Source organism: Pseudochaenichthys georgianus, chromosome 10, assembly GCF_902827115.2.
Source record: "Pseudochaenichthys georgianus chromosome 10, fPseGeo1.2, whole genome shotgun sequence".
Lineage (NCBI taxonomy): Eukaryota > Metazoa > Chordata > Actinopteri > Perciformes > Channichthyidae > Pseudochaenichthys > Pseudochaenichthys georgianus.
Window position 1 is genome coordinate 22,945,227 of NC_047512.1, and position 24,742 is coordinate 22,969,968.

The 24,742-nt window shown below is 40.3% G+C and overlaps 2 protein-coding genes across 3 annotated transcripts; both read left to right on the forward strand.

Moving 5' to 3' along the window:
• The first annotated feature begins 3,745 nt into the window (after positions 1-3,745).
• Positions 3,746-10,170, forward strand: simc1 (SUMO interacting motifs containing 1). 2 transcript variants are annotated; one of them, XM_034093640.2, is made up of 10 exons: positions 3,746-4,322; positions 4,526-5,830; positions 5,930-6,177; positions 6,331-6,400; positions 6,827-6,987; positions 7,429-7,521; positions 7,640-7,771; positions 8,444-8,600; positions 8,857-8,941; positions 9,610-10,170. In XM_034093640.2, the coding sequence occupies exons 1-10, from the start codon at positions 4,173-4,175 to the stop codon at positions 9,819-9,821; spliced, it is 2,613 nt and encodes an 870-aa protein (XP_033949531.1). In that variant the 5' UTR covers positions 3,746-4,172; the 3' UTR covers positions 9,822-10,170. The 2 variants fall into 2 exon arrangements, with proteins under 2 accessions (XP_033949531.1, XP_033949532.1); XM_034093641.2 differs by lacking the exon at positions 9,610-10,170 and having other exon boundaries at positions 8,444-8,484; positions 8,857-8,944.
• A 294-nt stretch (positions 10,171-10,464) lies between these two features.
• On the forward strand, positions 10,465-24,257 carry LOC117453384 (CCR4-NOT transcription complex subunit 6). The gene is made up of 12 exons (XM_034092208.2): positions 10,465-10,584; positions 11,702-11,823; positions 12,263-12,449; positions 12,729-12,814; positions 12,913-13,017; positions 14,788-14,856; positions 15,129-15,286; positions 15,759-15,913; positions 17,976-18,130; positions 18,339-18,572; positions 19,323-19,525; positions 19,634-24,257. Exons 2-12 carry the CDS (start codon positions 11,712-11,714, stop codon positions 19,847-19,849), a joined length of 1,680 nt encoding a protein of 559 aa, XP_033948099.1. The 5' UTR covers positions 10,465-10,584; positions 11,702-11,711; the 3' UTR covers positions 19,850-24,257.
• The last annotated feature ends 485 nt before the right edge of the window (positions 24,258-24,742 follow it).

A 24,742-nucleotide genomic window follows, 5' to 3' on the forward strand; every position in this document is an offset into this window, starting at 1 on the left:
GAGAAACCTCAGGGAGAGCAACAGAGGAGGGATCCCTCTCCCAGGACGGACAGACGTGCAGTAGATGCCGTGTGTAAATTGAAGAGATAATACATTTGACAGCAGACCGAATGTTAGGAAATGCATGTGTCTGTAATAAGAAGATGAATCCACGAGGATGTCAAATTAAAACATAATTTAATGCTGAAAATAAACCAGTGGTGCTTACCTTAGTTGGAATGTATTTCTTCTTCTTTGATTAGCAATGCATATGACAGATTTGGCAAGTAGTCTGGCTCGAAGTCTTAATGATTACATTACATTACATGTCACTTGTTAGACGCTTTTATCCAAAGCGACTTACATACTCAATACTGTGGGCAATCCCCACAGGAGCAATTTGGGGTGAAGTGTCTCAGGGACACAACGACATGCTGACTGCAGTGGGGTTTGACCCCCTGAATCGAACACTAACGCACAACCCACTGCGCCACACACCTCCACAGTTGATGATGTGGTATTTGTGCTCAAAACTGATAAGACAATGTTTTTTATATGATACTGTGGATGTTTTCACTGAGGATATTTGATCTCCGATTGTTTATTTGTTCCTTTTCTGTCAGATGTGATGAGACAGCAGATGTGACCTCGGACAGCCGAGGTGTTTGGCTAACTCCTCTATCGGTGTCACAGAGTCTGGACTGTCTGGCTGAGACAGAAGGGCTACAGTTATCAGCTCCTCAGTTCACACCGATAGCTGTCTTACTAGTTTACGTTTCTCTGTTTGCTTTATCTCAAATCTGAGACTGAAACTACTTCTATCTCTTTTAACAACATTTTCTGCTAAGGCATGTGGTTGAAGAAGTCATACCCTGCTGTGTCCTAGTATAACCATTACTCTTAAAGTAAACACACGTATCTCTTATGTGCAAATTGTTATATTTTCAAGCAAAAACTCTGTTCTTTGAATTGTCTAGAACTGTAGATTAAGAGGTTTTTTTTCAAAACTTTTTAAAATAGTCCTCGTGGAGTTATGATGTTTTATAATAATAATGTTTCAAGCATGCCTTGCTGTCTGTTCTTTTGGGTCTCTCCTAATAAATGTGTTATGGTTTGACTAGTTATTTTTCACTTGAATTCTATTTTATAAATCCTGATTTCACCGCCTGCTTTATGAAGAAAGAATTGCACTTTGTTCTTTTGACAATCCAAAGCTATTCTCAGTTCCCTGAAACATGTCATGTAAAGCCAGCTGGCCTTATTTCAAACATCACTGGTTCCCAATGCATACTAATTTGTACAGATGTGCCTTTGTTCACCTTTTTAAAACAGGAAACTGCATGCTCTATTGCTGATAGAGTATTCCATTCTTAATATGTGTCCATGTGTGGGCAGCCGAGTGCTTGGAGGTTCATCTGGGATTTCAAACACCATCCAGAGCTCTCCCTCTGTCTAATTGGACCACCTTTTCCAGCTGAGTAGGTTTGACGTTGTGGCGATGTTTGTGTTGCCAGAAATAATTATCTGAACACAATTATATAAACTGACTGACAGAACTTATTACATTTAACAGTAGTTGTTGTGCGTTGGATTTTGTTGTTTATATAATAATTTCTTTAAGCATTCCCTTTTTTGAAACTGAAGCCAAATGTGTGTAATCTTGGCAGTGTTAAAGGAGACCCATCATGCTATATTTGAATAATATATTGTAGGGCCGTATAAGGTATATTTATACATTTTCTTTTTCAAAATACCAAACAGATCATGCATTTTAGCCATGCCTCATTTCGCTCTATTTTGACCACGCCCCCCTGCAAAGGAGGGGGCCGAGTTAGGAGTGTCATGTTACCATGCTGTTACCATGCCACGCAACCTCTCTCATTCCCCTGATTGGTGGAGAGTTGGCCATATAGGCGGAGCTCCTCGTCACTGACGTCAGACTATTTTCAAATCTGTATCAGTCTGTATCAGATCCGTTAAAGCCCCGTTTTTACAGATTTTGGGTATGGAGGAAAATAGAGAGGGTTGTGTTTTCTGACACTTCGGGGACACATATTCATGTAAAAGACGTACAAAGGTGCATTTTGCATGATAGGTCCCCTTTAATGGATGATATCGCAAAAAACTAACCTTTATATACACTTATGACTTTGTCTCATTGGCCACCCTAATCAAATCTTCACCATGCTGAATGGTGTCAAGAGTTTGTGTACCGTCTGACTATGATGACTCATCCTGCCTGATATTCCTCACAAGGTTCACTGGTTGGGGCATCTGAGGTTAATTGCATGAGAAAGGAGTAAACACATTTTATTTCTTTTGAAAAACAAGCGCAAGTTACGGAATAACATTTTCTCTTTTCCTGGAATCCCTGCTGGCACAACACGTGTATGTATCCAAAAAGCAGAAAGAGAAATTATACTTTCCAAAACGCACTGATATGATAAACAAAGTTGTAAACTGACAAAAGTTTAGTGGGTACATTTTACGCAGCTTTATGTGCTTGTCACAAAAGCAGTGTTCTTATCAACTCTACACAGTAAGTGAATGTGTCACTGCTCCCCATCAAAAGGAAGCAGCTTTTAGTGATGCCATGCTCCACAAAACACTCAAAATGCTCGTCTATGCTTATAACAGGAAAGTACGCTGAAATAAACATGTAATGTGTCATTTGCGGAAGTCATACACATACGGAAATGAATTATCTGCTCCCTGCAGCCTACTCAACCCTGATACTGTGTTTATATCATTATGACACGAGGGATTTTAAGACACTGTCCGGCAATGCAATGCATCCACATGGATCAGAGAAATAAGAGGAAAAGGGCAGGGGTAACAGAGCCCCTGTACAAACAAGAAAGGGGATGGAAAATGTATTTGCTTTCCTGTGCACATGTAAAGCCCCAAGGGGAATAAGAACAAATAGAAATGCATTTGAATAGTTCTGTCCACAGTCTACTTTAGAGGACTTCTGTGATGAATGCAGATGTTTGATTGCTACCAAACTTGTGTAGGCTTTATGGACACATTTGACATATTTCAAATTATCCTGAATAACAAGAGTGCACTCCAGTGGAGATTGTTGAAACTACACATTGTCACACAATTCAATGTACATGGGGGAGATTTGCTGTTTTTCCTCATTTGACCATTTATTACAGCAAATGTAGACCTATGGCCAATATTAAGCACGTCAATGCAGTGACTTAATCTGGTTAGTGTGACATTTAATTTTCCTCCAATAACTAAAGAAACTAAGGTGCAAACCATAGACTGTATATGATGCAAACACACCAGCATTTATTTTGTTTCGTTGTCCTCTTCAAATTGGTGACACATGTTTATTGTTGCTGTAATTAATTAGTCAAATAACAAAAAAATAATAAATAAATGTTTAGTGGAGAGCCATTGTATTTGTTATTTTATCTAGGCTTTTTTTGTGTATGTGCAAATAAAAGAACGAGATTATTAATCCATTCAAAATTATTAATCAATTCGACAATCAATGAAACAGTCCTAAAGTATTGGTTAGCATACAATATTATGATTTAGTTTTGAATGTATGTAAGTCGCTTTGATTATTATTATTGAAATTAAATAGATAATAGTCAAATGTTTTACATTCTAGGACAGTTAAAGGACTGCCATGGTGGATATTATGTGCAGGTTGAGCCCTTACACTCCAGAACAGTAGGTGGAGATATCTGATGCTGTGCAGCTAGTTGTGATCTGACATACTACAGAAGAAAAAAAGCACAACAAACAACCAGGAAGTGTCCGTTTTTCAGATGTTTTCAGCATGGATGTGTAATGAGAACGTTTTCAGTCGTGCCAGTTATACAATTAAATCAACTATGTGAAAGTCCCGGCATTGGAAATTGTTATTCGGACGTGGCTTGGTTTTAAGCTCAACAATGTGAGATAATATGTGGCACTTCACGTGAATTAAGAAGGGATGAGATAGATTCAAAACTACCGACAAGGAAGAGAGGAACTAAGAACTGCCAGAAGTCCGAAGGTCGACTTAGTAACCCTTCATTACTTTTCTTCTACAAAACATGATGAGGTGTGGCGTAACAAAGTCAGCTCTTCCTTCTTCACTAATGTGGCGACTTTCATGGGTCTGCCTTTGTGAGCTTACTCAACTTTAGCTTCTGGAGTTTGCCTCGAAAGAGTTTGAAGGAGTGAGGAAAATGGACGAACCGATAACTATCAGCTCTGACAGTGATACAGACGACTCTGATGTGGAATTCATCGATTGCTTCAGTAACGTTGTGAAGCTGGATGACCCGCTGACGGCGGCGAGGGTGGATGTCGATACTGTCAAAGTCAACATCCCAACGGTGAGCTAACAAGCTAGCTGCTCGAGCGTTGCTGTAGAAACGGTTGCTAACTGACTGTTAAAGTCTTGGATATGTCGAAGGAGCAACAGCTACTTCATTTTTGCGTAACTTTACCAAAAGCCATTACATTCTCCTTTGTAATTATGTAATTATCCACATCATTCATTTGACATATCGTTTCTGTTTACTTTTCCCTTTTCTAGCTTTACATTGACCTCTCAAATACTAGATGGACTTTTCCAGAGCTGAAGTCGCGCAAAAGACTTGTGGAATTGCCCAAAAGTCTTGTGGAATTGCCCGAGACCAATGTAGTTAACCGGACAAAACCAGCATTGAAGAATTTCTCACCGGATAACTCTGAAACGAAAATACCAAACAAACACAATTTAAACCTACGGACGAGGTCTTCAAGATACCCAACCGTTAAAGCACTGAAGCAGGACTGTGGACATGTAAAGCCAAAGAAGAGATGTTTGGATTCTCAAACACAACTTCAAATGGCCCATTATAGCAAAGCATTTGTCAAATTAAGACGATTGGCTGTTCTTGAAAGTCATGTTGCAGATCTGAAAACATTAAAGTGTTCTGTATTGTTAAACAAAGATTGTACACAAATGTCCCTGCACCGTGGTCAACAAGACCTCAACGTTGAAACCCCAGAATGCAATAGTAATTTATCTACCACTTTAAATGGTCCTCACATGGATTCCTCACTGGCTGAGTCTCCTTCTAAGGTGGGTGAATCTCTTATCAGACAGGAGGAAAACGAAAACGGCACACAGTTAAATGCTGAAATATCTCAGCATCTAGAGGGCCCAGCTGACCCTCCCTGCTCAGATAAAGGGTGCTCTGTTGAGACCTCCAAGGAGCACAGCACTCATGAAGGCGAAAGGGATGACTTAAGCTCATTCATAATGATCTCCTCTCCAACATCCCCTTCTTTATCTCCAGATAAAGCAGAACATTCACAACAACGAGAAGTACTGTGCTCTAAACTAAAACAAATGAAATTGGACAAAGCTGAATCTATGCACAGCTTTCTCGCTGATCCCTCGTTCCCCAGCTCTCCTCCCACTGGACCAAACCCTTGTGAGAATGTTGTCTGTGACTCTCCATCCCACACAAGTCCCATATCTCATAACCTTATGAGGCACATCAACCCAGCAACAATCTCTGAGAATACACCAGCTGGAACTATATCTGAAGGGCAATCAGAGGATGTTAAGGCTGATGACGCCTCAAACCGCTCTGACGTCTTGCTCCATGGCATCCATGATGAACCTTTTATTTCAGTGGCAAATGAGGACATGGATGACACATCTTGGGCCGGGACATACGGAGACTATTGCAGCCCAGGGCCTTTTATTTGGCAAGAGGGGAGTGACGGAGACGAAGTTAACAAAGAGAGCAGGTTTGATTTGGACTTTAGGGCAGCCAGTAGAGAGGACAGGCACTTTGTGTGCCCAATTGAACTCAGGAAAATAATGTTTGGACATGCTCAAGCCCTGGTAAGAGACCGTTTTCCAAATATTTAAACATTTGACACTTGATTATATAGGCTAATTATATAAGATTGACTATTCTTATTATTATGTTTTTATTTTTAGCCTGATGAGGAAGATGAAGATTTTGGAGCTCCTGAGGTGCTATGCCGCCAGAGCCTGGGTGTGGTTTACACTACCATTGAAGAAAAGCTCACAGAAGGCACTTTGCAGCACTTATCTGACCTGCTGCAGCCTGGTTACTATCCCCCCAAGGATATCACCTCCCACCTGCTGCGTGGCGTTCTGCTCGACCACCAGTGTCCTTATCACCGCTGCGTGCAGGCATTTAACCTGCTGATGAGGACACAGAGGTGAGGGAACCAGGGGAATAAGAGTTAATAATATGGTTTTATTTGTTGCCTTTCGTATTTCAATTCTTGATCTATCCTTTACGTCCTCTCTTTCATTTTGTCTTTCTGGTTCCATCTTTGACTTCAGAGATTAAAGCTGCTTTCTGATTGCAGACACCACATGGCTGATACAACTTCAGCTCCATGGGACTGGGAGTTGTTGACCTCAGTCATGGCCAATCAGGTACTAAACTACCAGATAGCAATATTTGTGAAAAAACAGAAAAGCTGGTTGATATATCACATGATATTACACTTTTCCACTGGTGTTGTTTAACAAGACTATGTTAAATGAGATTTGGTTGTAACGTGAGAAGTGGGTTTAAAACAACTTTTGTGTCAATGTATTTTAAGAAGCACAAAAACAAATTGCCAAAGTACTGTTGCATTGTTGATGACCAGTGCATTATGCAGGTCTCCCTTGAAAAAGAGATCATTGATCTCAATGGGATTTTAACTGGATAAATAAAGGTTTTGAATTGAATGACATCATTAGGGAAACATATTCAGTTTTTCTGCTCACTGTTACAGAAGTAAACAGACATATCGCAGCTTGTCTGTGTTTTCTGTGAACTGATATTGTCCCTTTCTGTGCTTCTAAATTCCTAAGGACTGTATACAGAAGTATCGGAGGGAGGTTGTGCGTATGCTCCTGGATTATGTTGTGCAGACTTTGGAAGATGACTTTCAGGCCAAACGCTCTATCTCTGCCCTCCACCACTCCATCGCCAAGACAACGTTGTCATGCGATGAGCAGTTCCCACACATCAGGTGCATACCGTTTTCTGTTGAAACTGTGAGGAAGCTGTAGTTTTATGATGCCCTTGAATTATCGTTTGTCTTGTAACAGTGATCACATGTGGCTTAACAGTGGCATCTGCTATTAAATACACTACTAAATAGCTACGTGTTAGTGGTTGTTTGGCCTAAACCTCACCTCTTTTGTTGTAAACTAAACTTATAGCTGCCTTACAAGAGTTAACACCCAAGCAGTCCTTTTGACAGATTTGATATTCTTTGTTATTTCAGGTTAAATTACAGATTGCTAAATCAGTATTACAATTCGAGAAGCCTGTTAATTTAAACAGAACTACCAAAACTCACTTTTTGTTACAGTCCACATTTTGAAATATACAATGAAATATTACAAAACCAATTTGTCAGCACAATAACATTGTAGTTTATAAAGACATGCATTCTTGTTATTTCTAGGGAGATCATCAAGTGGCTCTTTGCTGCCATTAGGGAATCAACAGAGCCTGGAGACAGTAGAGAAGCAGCCAGAGAGAGGGATGAACAAACCCGGTAATATACACATTTTGAAATATATTTTTTGATTACATTGTCTTACGCATGGATGTACCATTATGGCTGCTTCTATGTTTTTCAAGTTATCAAGTTTTGGTCCCTTTGTCCCGTTCAGAATGGTGTCGACCTTCCAGAGGATGTTGACCTTGGCTCTGGAGGTGGACCGCTCTCCAGCTCTAACCTCTGCCAAGCTGTCCCAGGAGCTCTTCCACATACTCATCAGCAATACACCTCTACGAGCACACAGGTGAGGAGGACAGATGGGATGTTTTGTATCACGACTAAGGGAAAGTTGAGAGGGAGAAAGTACATTGAGTCACTGGAATTATTGTAGACGTATGAAGGTGTCAAATGGTATTTGTTATTTAATTTGTACATCCAGTAAATGATTTATAGTGTATTGATATGGCTTTTAATAAAAAAAGATATAACAATTTGTAAAATATCCTGAAAAGTAAAAATAACAAATGAGTGGAATCAATGTCACTGTCTGATGATTAATAAATCTAATGATGTAAATGACTCAAACTGTTCATAAATGCTGTAAATTGATTAATTATGCAAAATGGATTTCCTCTGTTGAACATGGGTTTTCTATGTTTTAGTTCATTTAAATTGAAAAGATGCTTAACAATAAATATAAGTGAGAATGAAACGGATATACATTTTGAAGTCTATATCATAACATGACACAGGATTTTCTTTCATGTAATAATAATAATTTCTATACAGTTTAAACATTTTAATTGCATTGTTTGAATGTGAACGTATTTCAGACTTCCATGGATAGTCTTTCCATTAATCCATTGAGTAATTAATGGTCAAATAGAGTACAAATTGAAATGATTCTAATGGCACTATGCGTCTCTTTTACCTACTTTTCCAAGCCATCTCTGATTTATCTGTTTCTGACGACCAGGATGTTGTTGCTGGAGAGCCTGCAGAGCAAGCTGCTGAGATGTAAGCTGTTGGAACAACTGTTGGACTATTCATGCCCACTGAAAATCACTCTGCCCATGTCGCTCAGTCTTCTGCTTCACTTTTTGAAACACTGCACTCTGGCACCAGACCCTTCGGTGAATATCACTCTTGCATCTTGTTTTCATCTAAGCTTAACCTCCACCCTTTGCTATTCACAGATGTGAGGGTATTAACACATCTCCTTAACAATAAAAGATTGCTGAATTGAAATGTAAAGATAGTGAAAACATCTTAGGTACATGTCATATCCCCAGTAGGGATTTAGAATGCATATTTTATGTTATTTTGGGGAATCTGAAAATTAAGAGTTTGATACAACATCGTAACTGGCTGTCCATGACTGTTCTCCAGGATGGTACTGAAAGGTGGCAGAGGTGGGAAGAGTTGGTACATCTTCTCTGGATGTTGCTGCTCAGCTACAACAAAGCAATGAAAGGTGAGAAGTTGGTCAATTCCAGTACATCTCATAACAACGTTTGCAGCTATAATCATGACATTTCTCCCTGTAAAGTCTGTGAAATGAAGGAGAACATATATGTTTATAGTGACAATGCTAGTTGTCTGAAGTTAGCTTTCCAGTGTTCTACTGCAAGGAAGCAGACAGTGCTTGAATCCTGTGGGAAACCTCAGATTGCATTGAATATGCAAAATGTGTAGCAGTACCACATTTTTGTGTTTTTTAATCTATAATAACTATTTTGGATTCTCTGTATTGAATACACTTTTTTTTTAGTCATGTTATGCCAAATTTGACCAAATAGGTTCTTGGTGAACTTTGTACATATTTCCTGAGCTTTGTCCTTGATTTTTCTTCCCCACTGTATAAACATTTTTGTATTTTCATTATATTTAAAGTATAGTTGTGAAAGTGTTTTAACCACTGATGTCAGTGTAAATGATTTGTGCAGAAGAATGCTTCTGAGACATGGGTTATAATAAAAATCTGACAAAGAATGTTACAATCTGATGCCCCTTAATACAGTGTACCATAATTCTGACTATTAAAACATTCCAACAATTTAGTAGTAAAAATGTAAATAACTTCACTTGACACTTCCAAGCAAACTTTGATTTTCTACTAACAATTGTATCTGTTATACCCAGGCTATCTGAGCAACTCTATCTCTGAACAAAGAGGCAGGGTTGGCAACTTGGTCTACAGACCAGATGATATGGTATCAAAGCCCGCCATTTGTGATGCCATGCAGGCCTTCCGTTCCAGATCGCAGGCTGACCTCGGCCAAACCTTACCTCTCCATGTTGAAGAGTCCCTCACTTATCTACAGGATCACCTGCTAGATGTCTGTCAGTGTTGAATTAAAAACCGTTTGTTGGACGAACTATAAAGCATTAGGTCTACAGAACAGATGATATGGTATCAAAGCCTGCCATTTGTGATGCCATGGAGGCATTCCGTTTCAGATTGCAGGCTGACCTCGGCCAAACCTTACCTTTCCATGTTGAAGAGTTGCTCACTTATCTACAGGATGACCCGTTAGATGTCTTTCAGTGTTCAACAAACTATTCTCAGTTTGTTGTATGGACTATAAAGCATTAGACTAAGTTATTATTTATTTATTTATTACATTTATTGGTTTGAATTCAATTGTTTTTAGAATCTGAATAAAAGCCGAGCCTTGTCTGGTCTAATGCAATTAAACTATATTGACTACTGTCATCTCTTAATAAATTACCATCATTTTCGAACCTATATCTGCTTCTCATCAACCACAATATTTACTTTATCTTGTCATACAAATGCAGTACACATTATTGATTCCACTACATGTACTTTAACTCTGCTAAGTATTACAAATGTGTAAACACGCAATGATAAATTAAACTGCTACTATTTCCATCCATTTTATGATCGATCACTCATCACCAAAGATTGTATTTACTCTGGTTCAACAGCTGGTTGGGCCGTCTACGCGCCGACCAATAGGATCACGCGCTGTTATCGGCAGAGAAAAAAAAAATCCTTCAGTCGCCATGATACAGCAGCGGAAACGGGTGCGAAGTAGCTAGAAAACAAAAGAGAACACGCAGTGGTCCTCGCTATTTGGTATGCTCTTGCAGGTAAAAAGGCAATTCATCCTGTTGGACCTAAACTGTTTTCACTAATTTCACCCAAATGTTATGTAGATGTTCGAAGCGTGTTTGTGGTTTTCCGAAGTAAAGACTAGTTTAAATGGGAAGTCGGTCAGCTTCGAATAATTGGGATCTGATAGCTTATAGCTAACAAGCTAACTCAAGCTAAGCTAAATAGCTCACAATTGCTTGCAACCCCAGCGTTGTGTAGCGTTGTGAGCTTGTTAGCTCACAGTTTATCTCAATCTCAATAGTGATTCTTGCTACTGGAGGCTAGCTAGCAGCAGCTAACTAATGCGCTATTTCGTGGCCTAGTTACAATGCGCAAGTCAGTGCTTTGCTATTATGTAAACAATATTTGTGCAGTATATTTTTGTCATTTAGCTTCTTTTTAGCTTACCCATTCGGACAAAGCATTACAATCAGTGAATTGATTGGTCAATTTACCCAATTCCGCGTGTCCGTTTGCAATCTTTGGTAATTAGCAAGCGAGCTAGCTTCTAGCTATTTTAACGTTAGCGTCTGTTATGTATAGTTTGATAGCCAACGTTACCTATTTAGGTTAAGCTAGGCTAATCAGTTAGCGACCACCGAGAGGAAACATCTACCAATCGTATTTTGTCCTAACATGTTTACTGTTTTGGAATATGGCTTTTAAGTTTAGCTCTTTTAACGAGGGAATTCTTTGTCGTTTATTGTTAACACAGTCAAGTAGTTTGCTATCTTGCTACGTTGCTGATTTAATGTTTATTATGTAACGTTAACGTAAGTAATGAAATCACAGCCTCATAAGAAGCAATTTAGTGTTGGTTGTCAGTTTGATTATAGTACTCCAGGCGGTTAAATTACTGTTTTTATTCAACCATATCTCGAACAAACGTGTTGTTTGTGTTTGAATATGGCAACATTTAGTGCTAACATGTGTGCATGAGGTATTTTGGTTAAAGGCTCAAGCAAACACGGTTAACTGAACTAAACCACCATTAACCTTATTAATAGCTTTAGTCTGAGGACACAATTACTTAATTGATTTACAAAGAGCCCACCATTGGATAATTTTTACTATTTCCATGCACATTTTTTAAAAGCACAAATATGTATCTAGTGTTATAGGAATGCCCAAGGAAAAATATGACCCGCCGGATCCCAGGCGGATGTACACAATCATGTCCACTGAGGAAGCAACAAACGGGAAGAAGTCATACTGGGCTGAGCTGGAAATCAGCGGTGAGTATTATCGTAGAACTCCTAGCGTTGTTGATAATTGTCTTTAATTCATACCAGTCAGACATATCTCTTTATTTTTGCATATAGATTACGCACAGTAGGCAGTTTTCCTACATTCAAAAAGTCCTATTACTGCATTGTCACTTTTTAAATATGAAGTGGGTAAATCAATGTAGCTCGGCACATAGGTCATTTAAAGAGCTGCAACTAAGGATGACTTTTTATCTTTTACTCTCTTGATTAAGCAGTTTGCCCATGTTATTTCTTGGTAATTCGTGAGTTTGAACCATTTATTTCAATTGGGGAATGTATGCAGCCCTACAATTATGCTTGAGCATCATCTAATAATTGTGAATCAATCAACCCTGTTCATTGCAAGGAGAGGGGTCATACTTGGCTTTAATCCTCCTGTGTGTGTGCATTTCCCCCTGTCTCACAGGCCGAGTGAGGAGTCTCAGCACATCCCTGTGGACTCTCACCCATCTCACTGCCCTGCACATCAGTGACAACTCATTGTCACGCATCCCGCCAGACATTGCCAAACTACAAAACCTGGTGTACCTGGATCTCTCATCCAATAAGATCAGGAGCCTGCCGGCCGAGCTCGGCAACATGGTGTCTCTCAGGTTAGTTAATCACAGCTAAACATGTACCCCCTAATTTAGGCACAATAGAAAGGAAGACTAGTTATTTCCATTATGGCAAAGTGATATAAAAAAAAAAAGTATTTATTGTAGATCCATTGAATATCTGCCCATATGGTTCCATATACATTTCAAATTAACAATGAATCTGAAGTTAAACAGGCAAATGTTTTTGGGCAACTGTATTTGAACAGGAATAAAGTTGGTTGTTTCTCAGGAGGTTTGAATTCTAATGATCAAATTCCCCTATGTCCTCCACAGGGAACTGCTTTTAAATAACAACCAGTTGCGGGTTCTGCCATTTGAATTGGGGAAACTGTTTCAGTTACAAACACTGGGGTTGAAAGGTGAGTGGCTCACCGAGGTTATTTTGTAGCCATTCTACCCTTGAAATGTCTTTGTTGTGTTGGCGACGATTCAGACTGATTTGCTTTTCCTTCACCAGGAAACCCACTTGCACAAGAAATTATGAGCCTCTACCAAGAACCCGATGGCACGCGGAGACTGCTCAACTACCTGTTAGACAATCTGGCAGGGGCTATCAAGCGCAGTAAGTACCCCTCTGTCTGAACGTTTTGAGACCCGACACGATTTACATATTGCCAGTTGTTTCTATATACCAAAAATATAGGTACATTAGTAGTTAAAAATGGGTTCATTGTAGTGCTGCACGATTAATCGAAAAAAGATTGTGATCTCGATTCAGACACCGATGCGATCTCATTTCTAAATTACGGCGATCCTATGACGTCAAGCTGATTTTTTTACATTTTTTAATTATTTTGCTTCTGAATAATACCAACTTGCAATGTCAATCATACTTAAACGATGTAAAGCAAATATACTCTATACATTTAACATTAAAGTACCATGATCGCATCCAAATGGTAGTGTTCTGTCTGTCTCTCCTCCTCTCATGCCGTGTTAACGCTGCAGCCACTCGTGTTGCCAGTTTTTGCGGAAGGAATAAGCAACCAGGTCTATGAAAACAAGCGCAAAAGAACATGAGCACTTTAAACCTATATATGTCGGTTCAACAAGCACACAACCGCAACAACTATTATTACTTACTACCAAGCAACTTTACAGAAAGATAAGCCCAATGTGGCTTATAATAAGTATACCTGGCAACACTCACTGACTGCAGCACGTGAGGGCAGGAGCCGGCAGTATGTTTACAGAAGCGTTAGCATTAGCACTGATTAGCAAAGAGTGACGAGAGCGACTAGTAGTACAGGAAAAACAGAAATGAGTGACGAGGACAATGACAACAACACCGATGAAAATCCCGGTGGCGACTCTGGCGAGAGTGAGACGGAAGTTGTGCTTGTGCCGAAAAAAGTAGATGGACTGTGCTAGTAGCTAGGCAGCTAGCCTTTATTTACATTTATTCTGAAGCTGTAACTTTATGTTCTGTTCCGTTTTTATATTCAGTACTGACTGCAGTATTTAAGTTAATCCTTTTGATTCAGTGACATTACTACTCAGTGGAGTCTAGCACTTTGTTTAAGTTTATGTTTTTTTCAGTACAAGAACCTTTTAAGTGCAGTAGTTGAACTGGGTGCTAGCCGGCTAGGCTTTTTTTATATTATTATTCTAAAGCTGTGACTGTTTTGTTTTTATATTCAGCACTGTGGTGAGGTATTTTGAGTAACTGAAGTGCATTCCTCCCTGTAACAAACAGGTTGGTGTTGTTGTACAGTAGTTGGGTGTCCTGTCACTGTGAACAGGTGCTACTGCAAAGTTTACATTTTGTTATTATAAAGCTGCAAAAATTCTATTGTTTATGTTCAGCACTCGGGCAGCAGCAATATCTTTATTTGAGTTACTGTATGTTTTGTTACCAGGGAGACTTGAGTTTAAGTCAAGCACTTTGTTTAAAGCCACAGTAGTTGGCTGTCAAATTCATTTTAATTACTCTATGTTTTTGCTACAAGAAACTGAGACTTGGATTTAAGTCCAGCACTTTGATGTTGATGGTGTCTGTTAAGCCACAATAGTTGCCTCCAGGTTCCACATTTTGAATGTAGTAATGTTTGTTCAGTATTCAGCAACTACAGGCTAAAGACAAAGTTATGTTTTTGTTACAAGAGAGACAAATGTTGTCTGTTTAAATTCATTGTACTCATGTGACGTCTAAGAGAAAGAGTGCAATAAATATTTTCATTGAAACGATGAGAATCGTGATCTCAATTCTTATGGAGGAAAATCGTGCAGCACGAGTTCATTGTGAACCTGACAGCTTAATGTGCCCCTTAGCTTCTTTGCATTCATTTTTCACCTGGTCACAAATATTAAATATTTGTTGTTCTTTGCTCAGTACCAACAGAGCAGCCCCCAGCCCGGTCATGGATCTCAATCCAGGAACCCGACAGGACACGGGACTCAGGTAAAGACCAAACACATGAAACTAGGAATGTCACAAAAACCAAGACTTTGGTACCAAGTCGATGTCATTCCGTTTCACAGCAACTCAAATGGATATTAAAAGAGTGTTTGTTAAAGAGATTCATTTGATTTTAATGGTGGTATTGAATTAGTATCGTGAATCCTGCTATTTCACTGGTATTGTGGTTGGGTTGCTTGCTGTTAAACAAGTGTGGAAATGTCTCAATCCCAAACCTTTTTAAACCATGTTCTTTTTTCTGTTGCTGCCCTCAGCACTGTTCTCTGTGATGTGCTACAATGTGCTGTGTGATAAGTACGCCACACGACAGCTATATGGCTACTGCCCCTCTTGGGCTCTTAACTGGGAATACCGAAAAAAATCCATCATGCAGGAGATAATGGGCTGCAATGCAGACATCATCAGTTTGCAGGTAAGAGATCAAAGCATTTTCACGGGAATTAACTTAAGCAAACTTAATGCAAATGTACCAAACACCATCATCAGAGACAACTTCATGCAGCTCAAAAAGACTCTTTGACCTGGAATCGGTCTGAATGTTTTGCTATTTATGAGGCAATGTTTGCCACGTTCTGATGTTTGAAAAAGTAAGATTAGAGTGTCCTGTCATTTTGTAAAGTCTGTTGTTTTTATTTAATGTGTTTTTGTATTGAGTTTTTCTAGTATATTTTACAAACATCTATATCATATATATATATAATTTCCCATTCTTGCTGGTATTATAGCTGCCACTCCTTCCTTCAGCTGTATATCTTTTAACAGTATCTTACTTATCCGAGTCTTGTATTACAGTTAGGTTGTTTTCGGAAGGGGGTATTTGTTACGCTAGCATGACTGTCAGTCTTTCTTGTTGTCAATCCTGACAAGTTTTTCTCTGATTAAAGGAAGTTGAGACAGAGCAGTACTACAACTACTTCCTGCCTGAGCTGAAGGAGCAGGGGTACGAAGGGTTCTTCAGTCCAAAGTCACGAGCCAGGACCATGTCGGAGTCGGACCGTAAACATGTGGATGGTTGTGCCGTTTTCTTCAAGACAGAAAAGTATGCATCTGTTGTTTTGACTTGAGGAATTATCTCACTGATCTGTAGTTCCAAGATTATATGTTATGACCTCATGTTTTAGATAGTTATGAGGACAAAATTAGGATGACACTGAATGTTGTGGCTGCGTTATTAATAAAGGGTTATTGTGGTGTATTTATAGTCGATCACTAAGCTTGTGAGATTTTCCCATCATTGAACAGATGCAATAATTTCTACAGGGTAAATACGTATTGCATTGTAAGCCTTTCATTCCAGGTGTAATCTGTAATGCTGCGAAACATGTGCTGTTCCTTTTATTGCTGTGATGATATCAGCTTGGCTGAGTTTCCATTACTGACCGACCTAACCAGTTAGATTGTTCTACAAAGAGATGGTCTGTTTGTTGTAGCCCTGAGACGATGCATAACATTAATTATGCTCACCTTGATAAAGAGTTTGAGAAACTTTAAAAACACAAACTGTCACATTGACATTTTTCTATACCATAGTACATATATTTTATCTAAATTGAGAAACCTCGATCTTAAGTCATTGCACATATTTAATGTATAATATGGATAAACGCTGCTAGGTAGGTGATGATGAAGAATTCTGACAGTTGCTGGTCCACCTTCAGTGAGCCTGAGTGGGAGTTGTCACTAACTTTGGGGATAACCCCTCCCCTTGAATCAGCTGTTGGCAAACACGATATGACAGGGAAGTTGTCTTGGCATGCCAAACATACCACCACGTGATGTGATTGGGAAGGCAACCAACATCTCTTGTTCTGTTGCATCTGCTTTTTTCCCCTTTTTAACTGTCAGCATGAGTCTGATAATGTTATACGAATGCTATGCTAAATCGTCCAATGTCAAGACGATCGGGATGTACATGTATTCACATCGAGCTGTTCAGTACAGCATGTTGGTGTCCTTTGGTGACTCTCTGTGACACAAGAACTGTTTATGTTTACTACTAGCCCATGTGGAACAGAACGTCTGGTGTTAGCTGTGTCATGCTAGGGAAAGAGCTCGATGGACACCCATTTGTGTGACCTGTAAGATACCACTTTTGAAGTTTAGTTGGATTTGTTTGTGGAAACACTACAGACATTTAAATAACTCAAACCCCACATCGCTCAAACCCCGCCAAAGTGATAAGTAATGCAATATAGTGTTTATCACTGTATATTAGGTCACATTTGAGCATCGACGGAATGATCCAATATATACAGTATTATTGCATATTGACAGTGTATTGACTACTGCTGCGACTTGCTCAGCCTATTGTGTCTGACCTGTTACGAGCACCAAGGAAATATCAACTGGTCAGTTATATCACGGAGCGTACATTTTCATTTAAGATATTTCGTTTTATTGACTATATCCCTGTAATTAAGGGCCTCAACTGATAGTCATTATTAGGGCCATTGATTAACATTTGAAGGGTATATTGAAATGTATCAAACAGTAACCACAATATGAACATACTAACCTGTGAATAATGTGTACCGTTGCCTTCCAAACATGATGAATGAAAATGAAATGTTGTTGTTGAATTATGACACAACGTTTTTATAAATGTGTGTTTATTATATATTCTAGAGATTAATGTTGTTGTGGTCATGGCAACAAAGACATTTGGATTTAAACAATTGGTATCATAACATATCAAATGCTAACTTATAACAAATATACATCCCGTTCAATTCATCAAGTTGCGTTATCAGCTGGCTTAGAAGCACAGTTCAATGTTCATGGCATTGCATCTCCTTTATTCAAATTGTAGAGTTTTGAGAAGTGGATAGGAATAAAAGAGCTTGAAGTGCTGGTGAAGTAAACAACTAAATGTGATGGCTGTGACTTTTTTATAAGCCTCTGTTAATCGCATGAACATGTTTATGACTTTGATGAGCAGCTTGGTCCACACAGGACTGGTTCTGTATTTGGTCACCATTTGAGTTGAGGGGAAACCAGATGATTCTGCCACTTGGCTCATATGTGTTGATATGCCATGCCGATGTTAAACTCCAGGATCTCATCCCTGCCTAAACATGTCCTCTCTCCTCGCTGTGGTCCAGGTTCAGCGCCGTGCAGAAGCATACAGTGGAGTTCAACCAGCTGGCCATGGCTAACTCCGAGGGCTCCGAGGCGATGCTGAACCGGGTGATGACCAAGGACAACATCGGGGTCGCTGTGCTGCTGGAGGTCCGCAAAGAGATGATGGAGGCCTCCTGTGAGTTACACTCTATTCTGTCTCGAGACTTCTTATTTGATAATGATATAAATAAAATCATCTAGCCCTGCTTATCTTGAATTGACATTCGTCTGAAACTCATTGAGCACAAAGGATAGTAGGTAGTGGTCCACATGTGCATGGTGCATACATAACCTTCTTTTGGTAATTACTAATTCCTCTTTCCATCCATTTCCTCTCCTCTCAGCTGGAAAGTCACTCCATGGCATGGAGAAGCAGCTGCTCCTGATAGCCAATGCCCACATGCACTGGGATCCAGAGTACTCTGACGTGAAGCTGGTCCAGACCATGATGTTCCTGTCGGAGGTGAAGAACATCGTGGACAAAGCCACGCGCAGCCTCAAGTTGTCCTCTGTCTCTGGTGAGACCAATGCCATTCCACTGGTGCTGTGCGCTGACCTCAACTCCCTGCCGGACTCTGGTAAGTTAGCATGGCTAAATGGTACCAACGCTCACCTTAGCCCTCCGCCATACCTTCACTGGTGTTTTGAAAATGTGGGTTTTTCCACCCTTTGTTCTTATATTCTATGTATAGTTTTATTCCAAGATGGTTGCTGATTGACTACGCTACGTCAGGAAACTATTTTCTTTTGGTTATTGTTTAAAGTTTTAGTTTTTGTTACACTCGCCTAAAGCAACGTTCTCACTAGCCCAAATGTACATTTAAGTTGTTTTATGATAGTAAAATACATGGATTTTGATTTTGAACCGACAAAAGCAGCAATTGAAAGTAACCACATGCTCTTGAGAAGTGTTCTCTGCAGGTGAATGGACCATGTTTAATAGTTTATACGATTTCTTAGCACAGGTTTAACCCACTCCTAAAATAAGATGCGTCAAGATCCTCTTGCATGTAAGGTTCTGTTAATTGTATTGTTGCCCTGATGAAGTATTCATGCTTTCCTGCTTCAATGTAGCGATATCATTCAAAACAGGACTTTATTGATATCACACAGCTTTGTTTTGGTGTTTTTATTTCCAAATCTCCCAGAAAGGAGCGATCTGAGAAATGTTGCTTTACATGGCTTGCAATATAAGATTCAATTGAATTACTGCTTAAATGTTACAGCTAATTGATGCTAAAAATAACATTTAGCGTAGGAATTGATTTGGGACCTTGAAGTGCTACTTGACTTTTCTTGATTCTAATAAAAACGTCTCGTCGGTTCAGGCGTGGTGGAGTACCTGAGCAGTGGGGGGGTGGACTGCACCCACAAGGACTTCAAGGAGCTCCGCTACAGCGACAGCCTGACCAAATTCAACTGCAACGGCAAGAACAGCTCGTCCAACGGCAGGATCACCCACGGCTTCAAGCTGAAGAGCGCTTACGAGAACGGCCTGATGCCTTACACCAACTACACCTTCGACTTCAAGGTGACTGTGCCGACCACTCAGATATTAGCTTTGTGTATACGCTACTTGTTTATTAGCACCATATCAAGGTTGTATCCCTCTGACGTGACTCCCCTCTTCTCTCCCCAGGGTGTCATCGACTATATTTTCTACTCCAAGCCTCACCTGAACGTGCTGGGTATCTTGGGCCCTCTGGACACCCACTGGCTCGTAGAGAACAATGTCAGCGGCTGCCCACACCCCCACATCCCCTCCGACCACTTCTCCCTCTTCAGCCAGCTGGAGCTGCTCCTGCCCAACCTGCCCCCCCAGGTCAACGGGCTCCACATGCCTGCCCGCAGGTAGTGAGTCCCTGCCACACCACCAGGGGGGGGGCTGCAACCACAGCCCCTCACTTTCAAACCCTCCTCCCTCCCACTACCAGCCCTTCCCTCCACCATACCGGAGGAGGAAGACAAATACACAACCTGTAAAATATTCGTACAGTGAGGTCTGGCCGACAGGGATTTCGTATAATGTTATAGATATTCTATATTTTTCTTTTCTTGGTTTTCTTTCTTTTTGTTTTTCTTTTAACTGCTCGATTCAGTCCTGTTGGTGTATCATAATTTGTGCTTTGGACTCCCTTCCCTCCTAATAATCCACCCACCTACTTTGCTTCTGTCTTTGACACTAGGGGATGGTAGCTCGTTCAGATTTGTCACATGGGGAAGGGTTTGGTTTTAGAGTACGGGGAAGCTGAGCAGTGGCTGATGGGATGACATTCACCTAAGAAGCTCCATAGCAGACGGTCTGCTTATCTGTCTGTCCTGTATAAATCTGAAACCAGCAAAGACAGCAGACTTGTGACTCTCAGACCTCTTTCCTTGGCTGGTGCTTGTTCTCTCGTGCTCTGGGCAGCCAGCGGACTTTCTCAGTCTTTCTCTGGGGCACACATTCCTTGAGTCAGATGCTGTTGGGTTAGAGCAGCTTTTAGCTGGTAGTTAAGCATCCCAGGCAGCTCGCATGAGGTAAGATTTCCTGCTGTCATGCTGTGGTGCTGAGGCCTTTTGTGCGGTCACGGCCTCCCATGGTGCTACAAGATAGTCGACACCTCTGACCCTACCTCCGGTGCATTAGCTATCAAACCCAGCGCTTCCTCGAGACGCCAGAGAACTACATATGTCCAGCTTCACATGGGCTGTCCGTAGGATTTGTGAGGGATATGGAGAGAAACTGAGAGCAGCTACCATCCTGTTTGCAGACCGTTTCACCCACGCTTCTGTAGTTGTTAGGCTAGTCTCGTGCGTATGAGCTCATGTGGACCACGTACCCCCATTTTGGACACGGGATTTAGGCTGATGGGCAAAGCGATGACGGGCTTTCACAAATCTTTTCTTTGTCTCGATTACTTTTAGGGCAGAGAAAGCGAGTGATGGCTGATACACAGGAGTTAAACCAGCATTCCTCTCACTGTCTGGAGTTGCCATCCAACTCCACGCATGCAAGCTTACACACACACACACTCTCTCACACACATAATTGCATAAACACACACAGGTAATTTGCAGGCAGATCTGTAGCACTGTCTCCGAGGCCAGTAGTGACTTTCCCCAGCCATATATTCCATACACGAAAGCAGTGGTTTTTCACAAGTGTTTGTACAGAATAGTTATCTAGACTCAGTCTTTACATGATTGTATATGAACCACAAAAGACCTGTTTTCTGGTGTTTTTTGTACCAAGAGTAAATTATGATCAGATTTGAAAAAAAAAGATTGTATTGTAAACTATGGCTAAATTTTTATCCAGTTAATGTTAAGATGAATTGATATTACCAGCTTGTACAAAAGACGTAGGAAGAGGTTGTTCAAGGCGTTCACTGTCACTTCTTTGCACTCCCTAGAGATTAACTGTAATTCATTATCAGTGCTGTTTTACCCCCCCACCCACCTCTGCCCCCCCACCCACCTCTGCTGTTGATTTGATTTGCCGGCATAGTGCTGCGATTGTAAATAGACACCGAGTAAACTCTGCCTGTTGCTTCTTGCCCATTAACAAAGCCATTGATCCACACTGCTGCCATCAGTTCAGACAAAAGGACACGCACGGATAGCTCACAGCCCACCAGTGACTCCACATCTGCGCCGCACTCGCGCCAGTGACGTGTGACCAATACGACCGATACTAATCCCACATGTACAAGAAAACATCGTGCCTCACTGTAGCAGTTGTCGTTGTCTTGCACTATTTACATTTGACGAACGCCTGAACAACCTTTTCTCCTTTTATTTTTAAATACTGTTGAGACATTTGTGAAGATTTTATGTCCTTTTATTGGTTTTTGTTAATGTTGATTTCCTTTTTTTATGAGCTGTGACAATGTTATGATGATGTGTATATCCTTCCTTTTCATTGAGCTCTCTAGTAATCAGGTATGCTTTCTCCCCCCCCCCCCCACTTAAGGAACATTTAGGAGGAGGTCTAATCTTTATCAATTCCTGGGATTGTTTAGCTCCCTATTTGTACCTTCACACAGCTCCATGCCCAGACCCCCCCCCCCCCACCCAAAAGCCCCTTCCCTGGCCATGAATTTTTAAACCTCCTTAAGCCTGTCTATCACTCTATATGCCCGACCTCCCCCTCCCACTATATTAATCAAGCTGTGTCTTTTAACCCCCTTTGCTCAACCACTTTGTAAAGTTCTCTTGCCCTCGTCACTGCAGCTATAGTGCCATCTGTGGACCTCCCTACCTCTGTGTTGAAAAAGGTGGAAGGCCCATTGTGCTCTGCTTTTTGAAGGAACAAGGGATGAGGGGCAGCTCAGCTTGGCTTTCTCTCTCTCTCTCTGAAAGCCAGGCAAAGAAGTCGCTTTGAATCCAATTTGTTACATCCCGACCAACATGTAGTCTGCCCGTGGCGAGGCGGTGAATTCAACAGACTTGTTTTTACACAAATGCACCGTATGATGAGCATTCGGATGCAGCTCCCCTCACTTCTTGGCCCATCATATGAATTGACTTAAATGTATAGACATTTTTAAAGCAAGAGGGAAGTAAATAGGAAGAATAAGCTTAGTCCTCAGATCAAGGGTTGTCCCATTTGTTTGCCCCTACAAGTTTGTCTTTTAACCTTTTGTTTTCCAGTGGAAACCAACGTGTCCAGTTTGATATTTTTTTTTCTGAATGGCATTAGTATTGTAGTAGATTTAAAAGGCTAGCTTTTTTTGTAAAGTGTGAATAAAAGATGTAACTCATGTTTCCTTTCTAAAAAGATATTGAATTGTGTTGTGTAAATCATGAATTCTATGATGTTTGCTACATTGTTTTTACTTTCACTCTGTATATTTTCCCCATATACTCTTAATCACAAACCAAATCCTCTGTAGAAATCACGAGACGTTGATGGCTTGTTTGGAGTTGAATGTTCCTGATGATGCTGAGAGCGTATGGAGGGAAAGGGGATCTGCATCAGTGGAATTAGTCAAAACTCTCAGAACAGGGATATACATTTGTACTTTTCAGCTTTATTTAGGATGTTGTGTGGCACTAGCTGGAGAGTGCGAGTGCCTGTAGGGCAGCAGAGCTGTCTCAGCAGTTCAGTGCGAGAGAGAACTGTTCTGGTAAAACGTGTTTTTAGGACTAAGCTGGTCACGAGACGGCGCCTGTGATAACCATTTCACTCTTCTTGTGCATCACAGTGGTTAATCATGTTACTAGCTAACAAGTAGAAGCTTTTGATAGTCACTGATCTGACTAGTCCTTTTGGTTGTCGACCCGACGCTCCCCATCGCCCCCTTGTTCACCACACCCTATGGCTTTTGATGGAAAATCTGGCAAATCACAGAGCTGAGTTACCCTGTAAGCGTTTGCGAGTAATCACACTTGTACTTTCCAATGTTGCATTGTGTTTTGTAGTTGGCTTGTTTAGGCTTAGAGTAATTTCCCAAGCTGCATCTCTTTCTAACGGTGCACACCAAAGCTGCTTGTAGTCTCCTCCGTGTAGAGCAAGTTTCACCAACCAGTCACACGTTCTTTTTGTTTTTCATAGTCTTCATGAAAAGTAGGGCTGTACGCAAAGAAAGATACTTTTTTTTCTTTGATCACATGAACACGTTGCGTCCATATCCATACTCTTGTTGGGGTTTGGTTTCTCACTCAGCTAATTTTAAATGCATCCTTTTCCAAAATAAACTAGGCAATAATAACAGAAACATTCAGACACATTTAGAATGGGTTTTTAAATATTTTATCTAGAAAATGTAGCCATCTTTCAACTGTGGTTGTTTGTTTTGCCTTTGCACTCATCTTTAAACTCCTTTTCCTTTCCCCTTGATTCACCATCTTGTATATTTGCTCATCTTCTCTCGATCTAGTAGTAGTTGTTCAATGATCAGGATTGTCTAACTAGTCAGCGAAGTACATATTGATCTGTGTTTATGCACTGGACCAACTATTGTTTACCATTCTTCAAAACCAGCAAAAAAAAAAAATGTATATTGACAAAACACTTGCACAATGTTGTAGAATGTCCATTAATCCCGATGAGAAATCAAGGCAGCTGTTTTCAAATCAACACATACTGTTTTAAAAAGAAACTGAATGGTAAACAATGCTTTTCGTTGTACCCCTTAGCCGTCCTCTCTATTCTCTTTGGACTAGTTTGGTTATTTTTATTATTTCTGTTTGACTACAGGTTCTGCTTGTTTCCTTTACACCTTCCTATGTATTTTCCTACTTCTGGTTGAAAATAAATTCTATATTATCTGTTTCAAGCTGTGTCACCTCTTATTCTTTGCAATGGATATTGAGAAATAAATAATTTTTCAGTTGTCCTTGTATTACTGCCTTTTGCTTTCTTGTTTCTTTTTCCAAAGAACATTTCCTGTCCTTTTCAGACTTGAGTTAACACTAGACACAACATGAAGCTGTATTTTCATTTTCTATTTATCACTATACATTTAAAAAATATCCTCGGAAAGAAAACCGACTACTCAATACTCGCAACGCTTTCTGACCCTGTATCACATTCAACACAATTCATGTTGTGTGTTGGTTGATGTTGAAGATGAAAGTGTTTTTAACAGCTGTTAGAGGCTGGATTTGGGGCCAAACTGCTTGTGACTTTTCATTCCACCCATAAACAGCTTCTTAACTAAACAATGTGGACATCAGAGGATGTTCGGTTGAATTTAAAACCTGCAAACTCATATCACTTTCACATTATTCCAGACTAGTGGGTTACAGAGACCATCTTGGT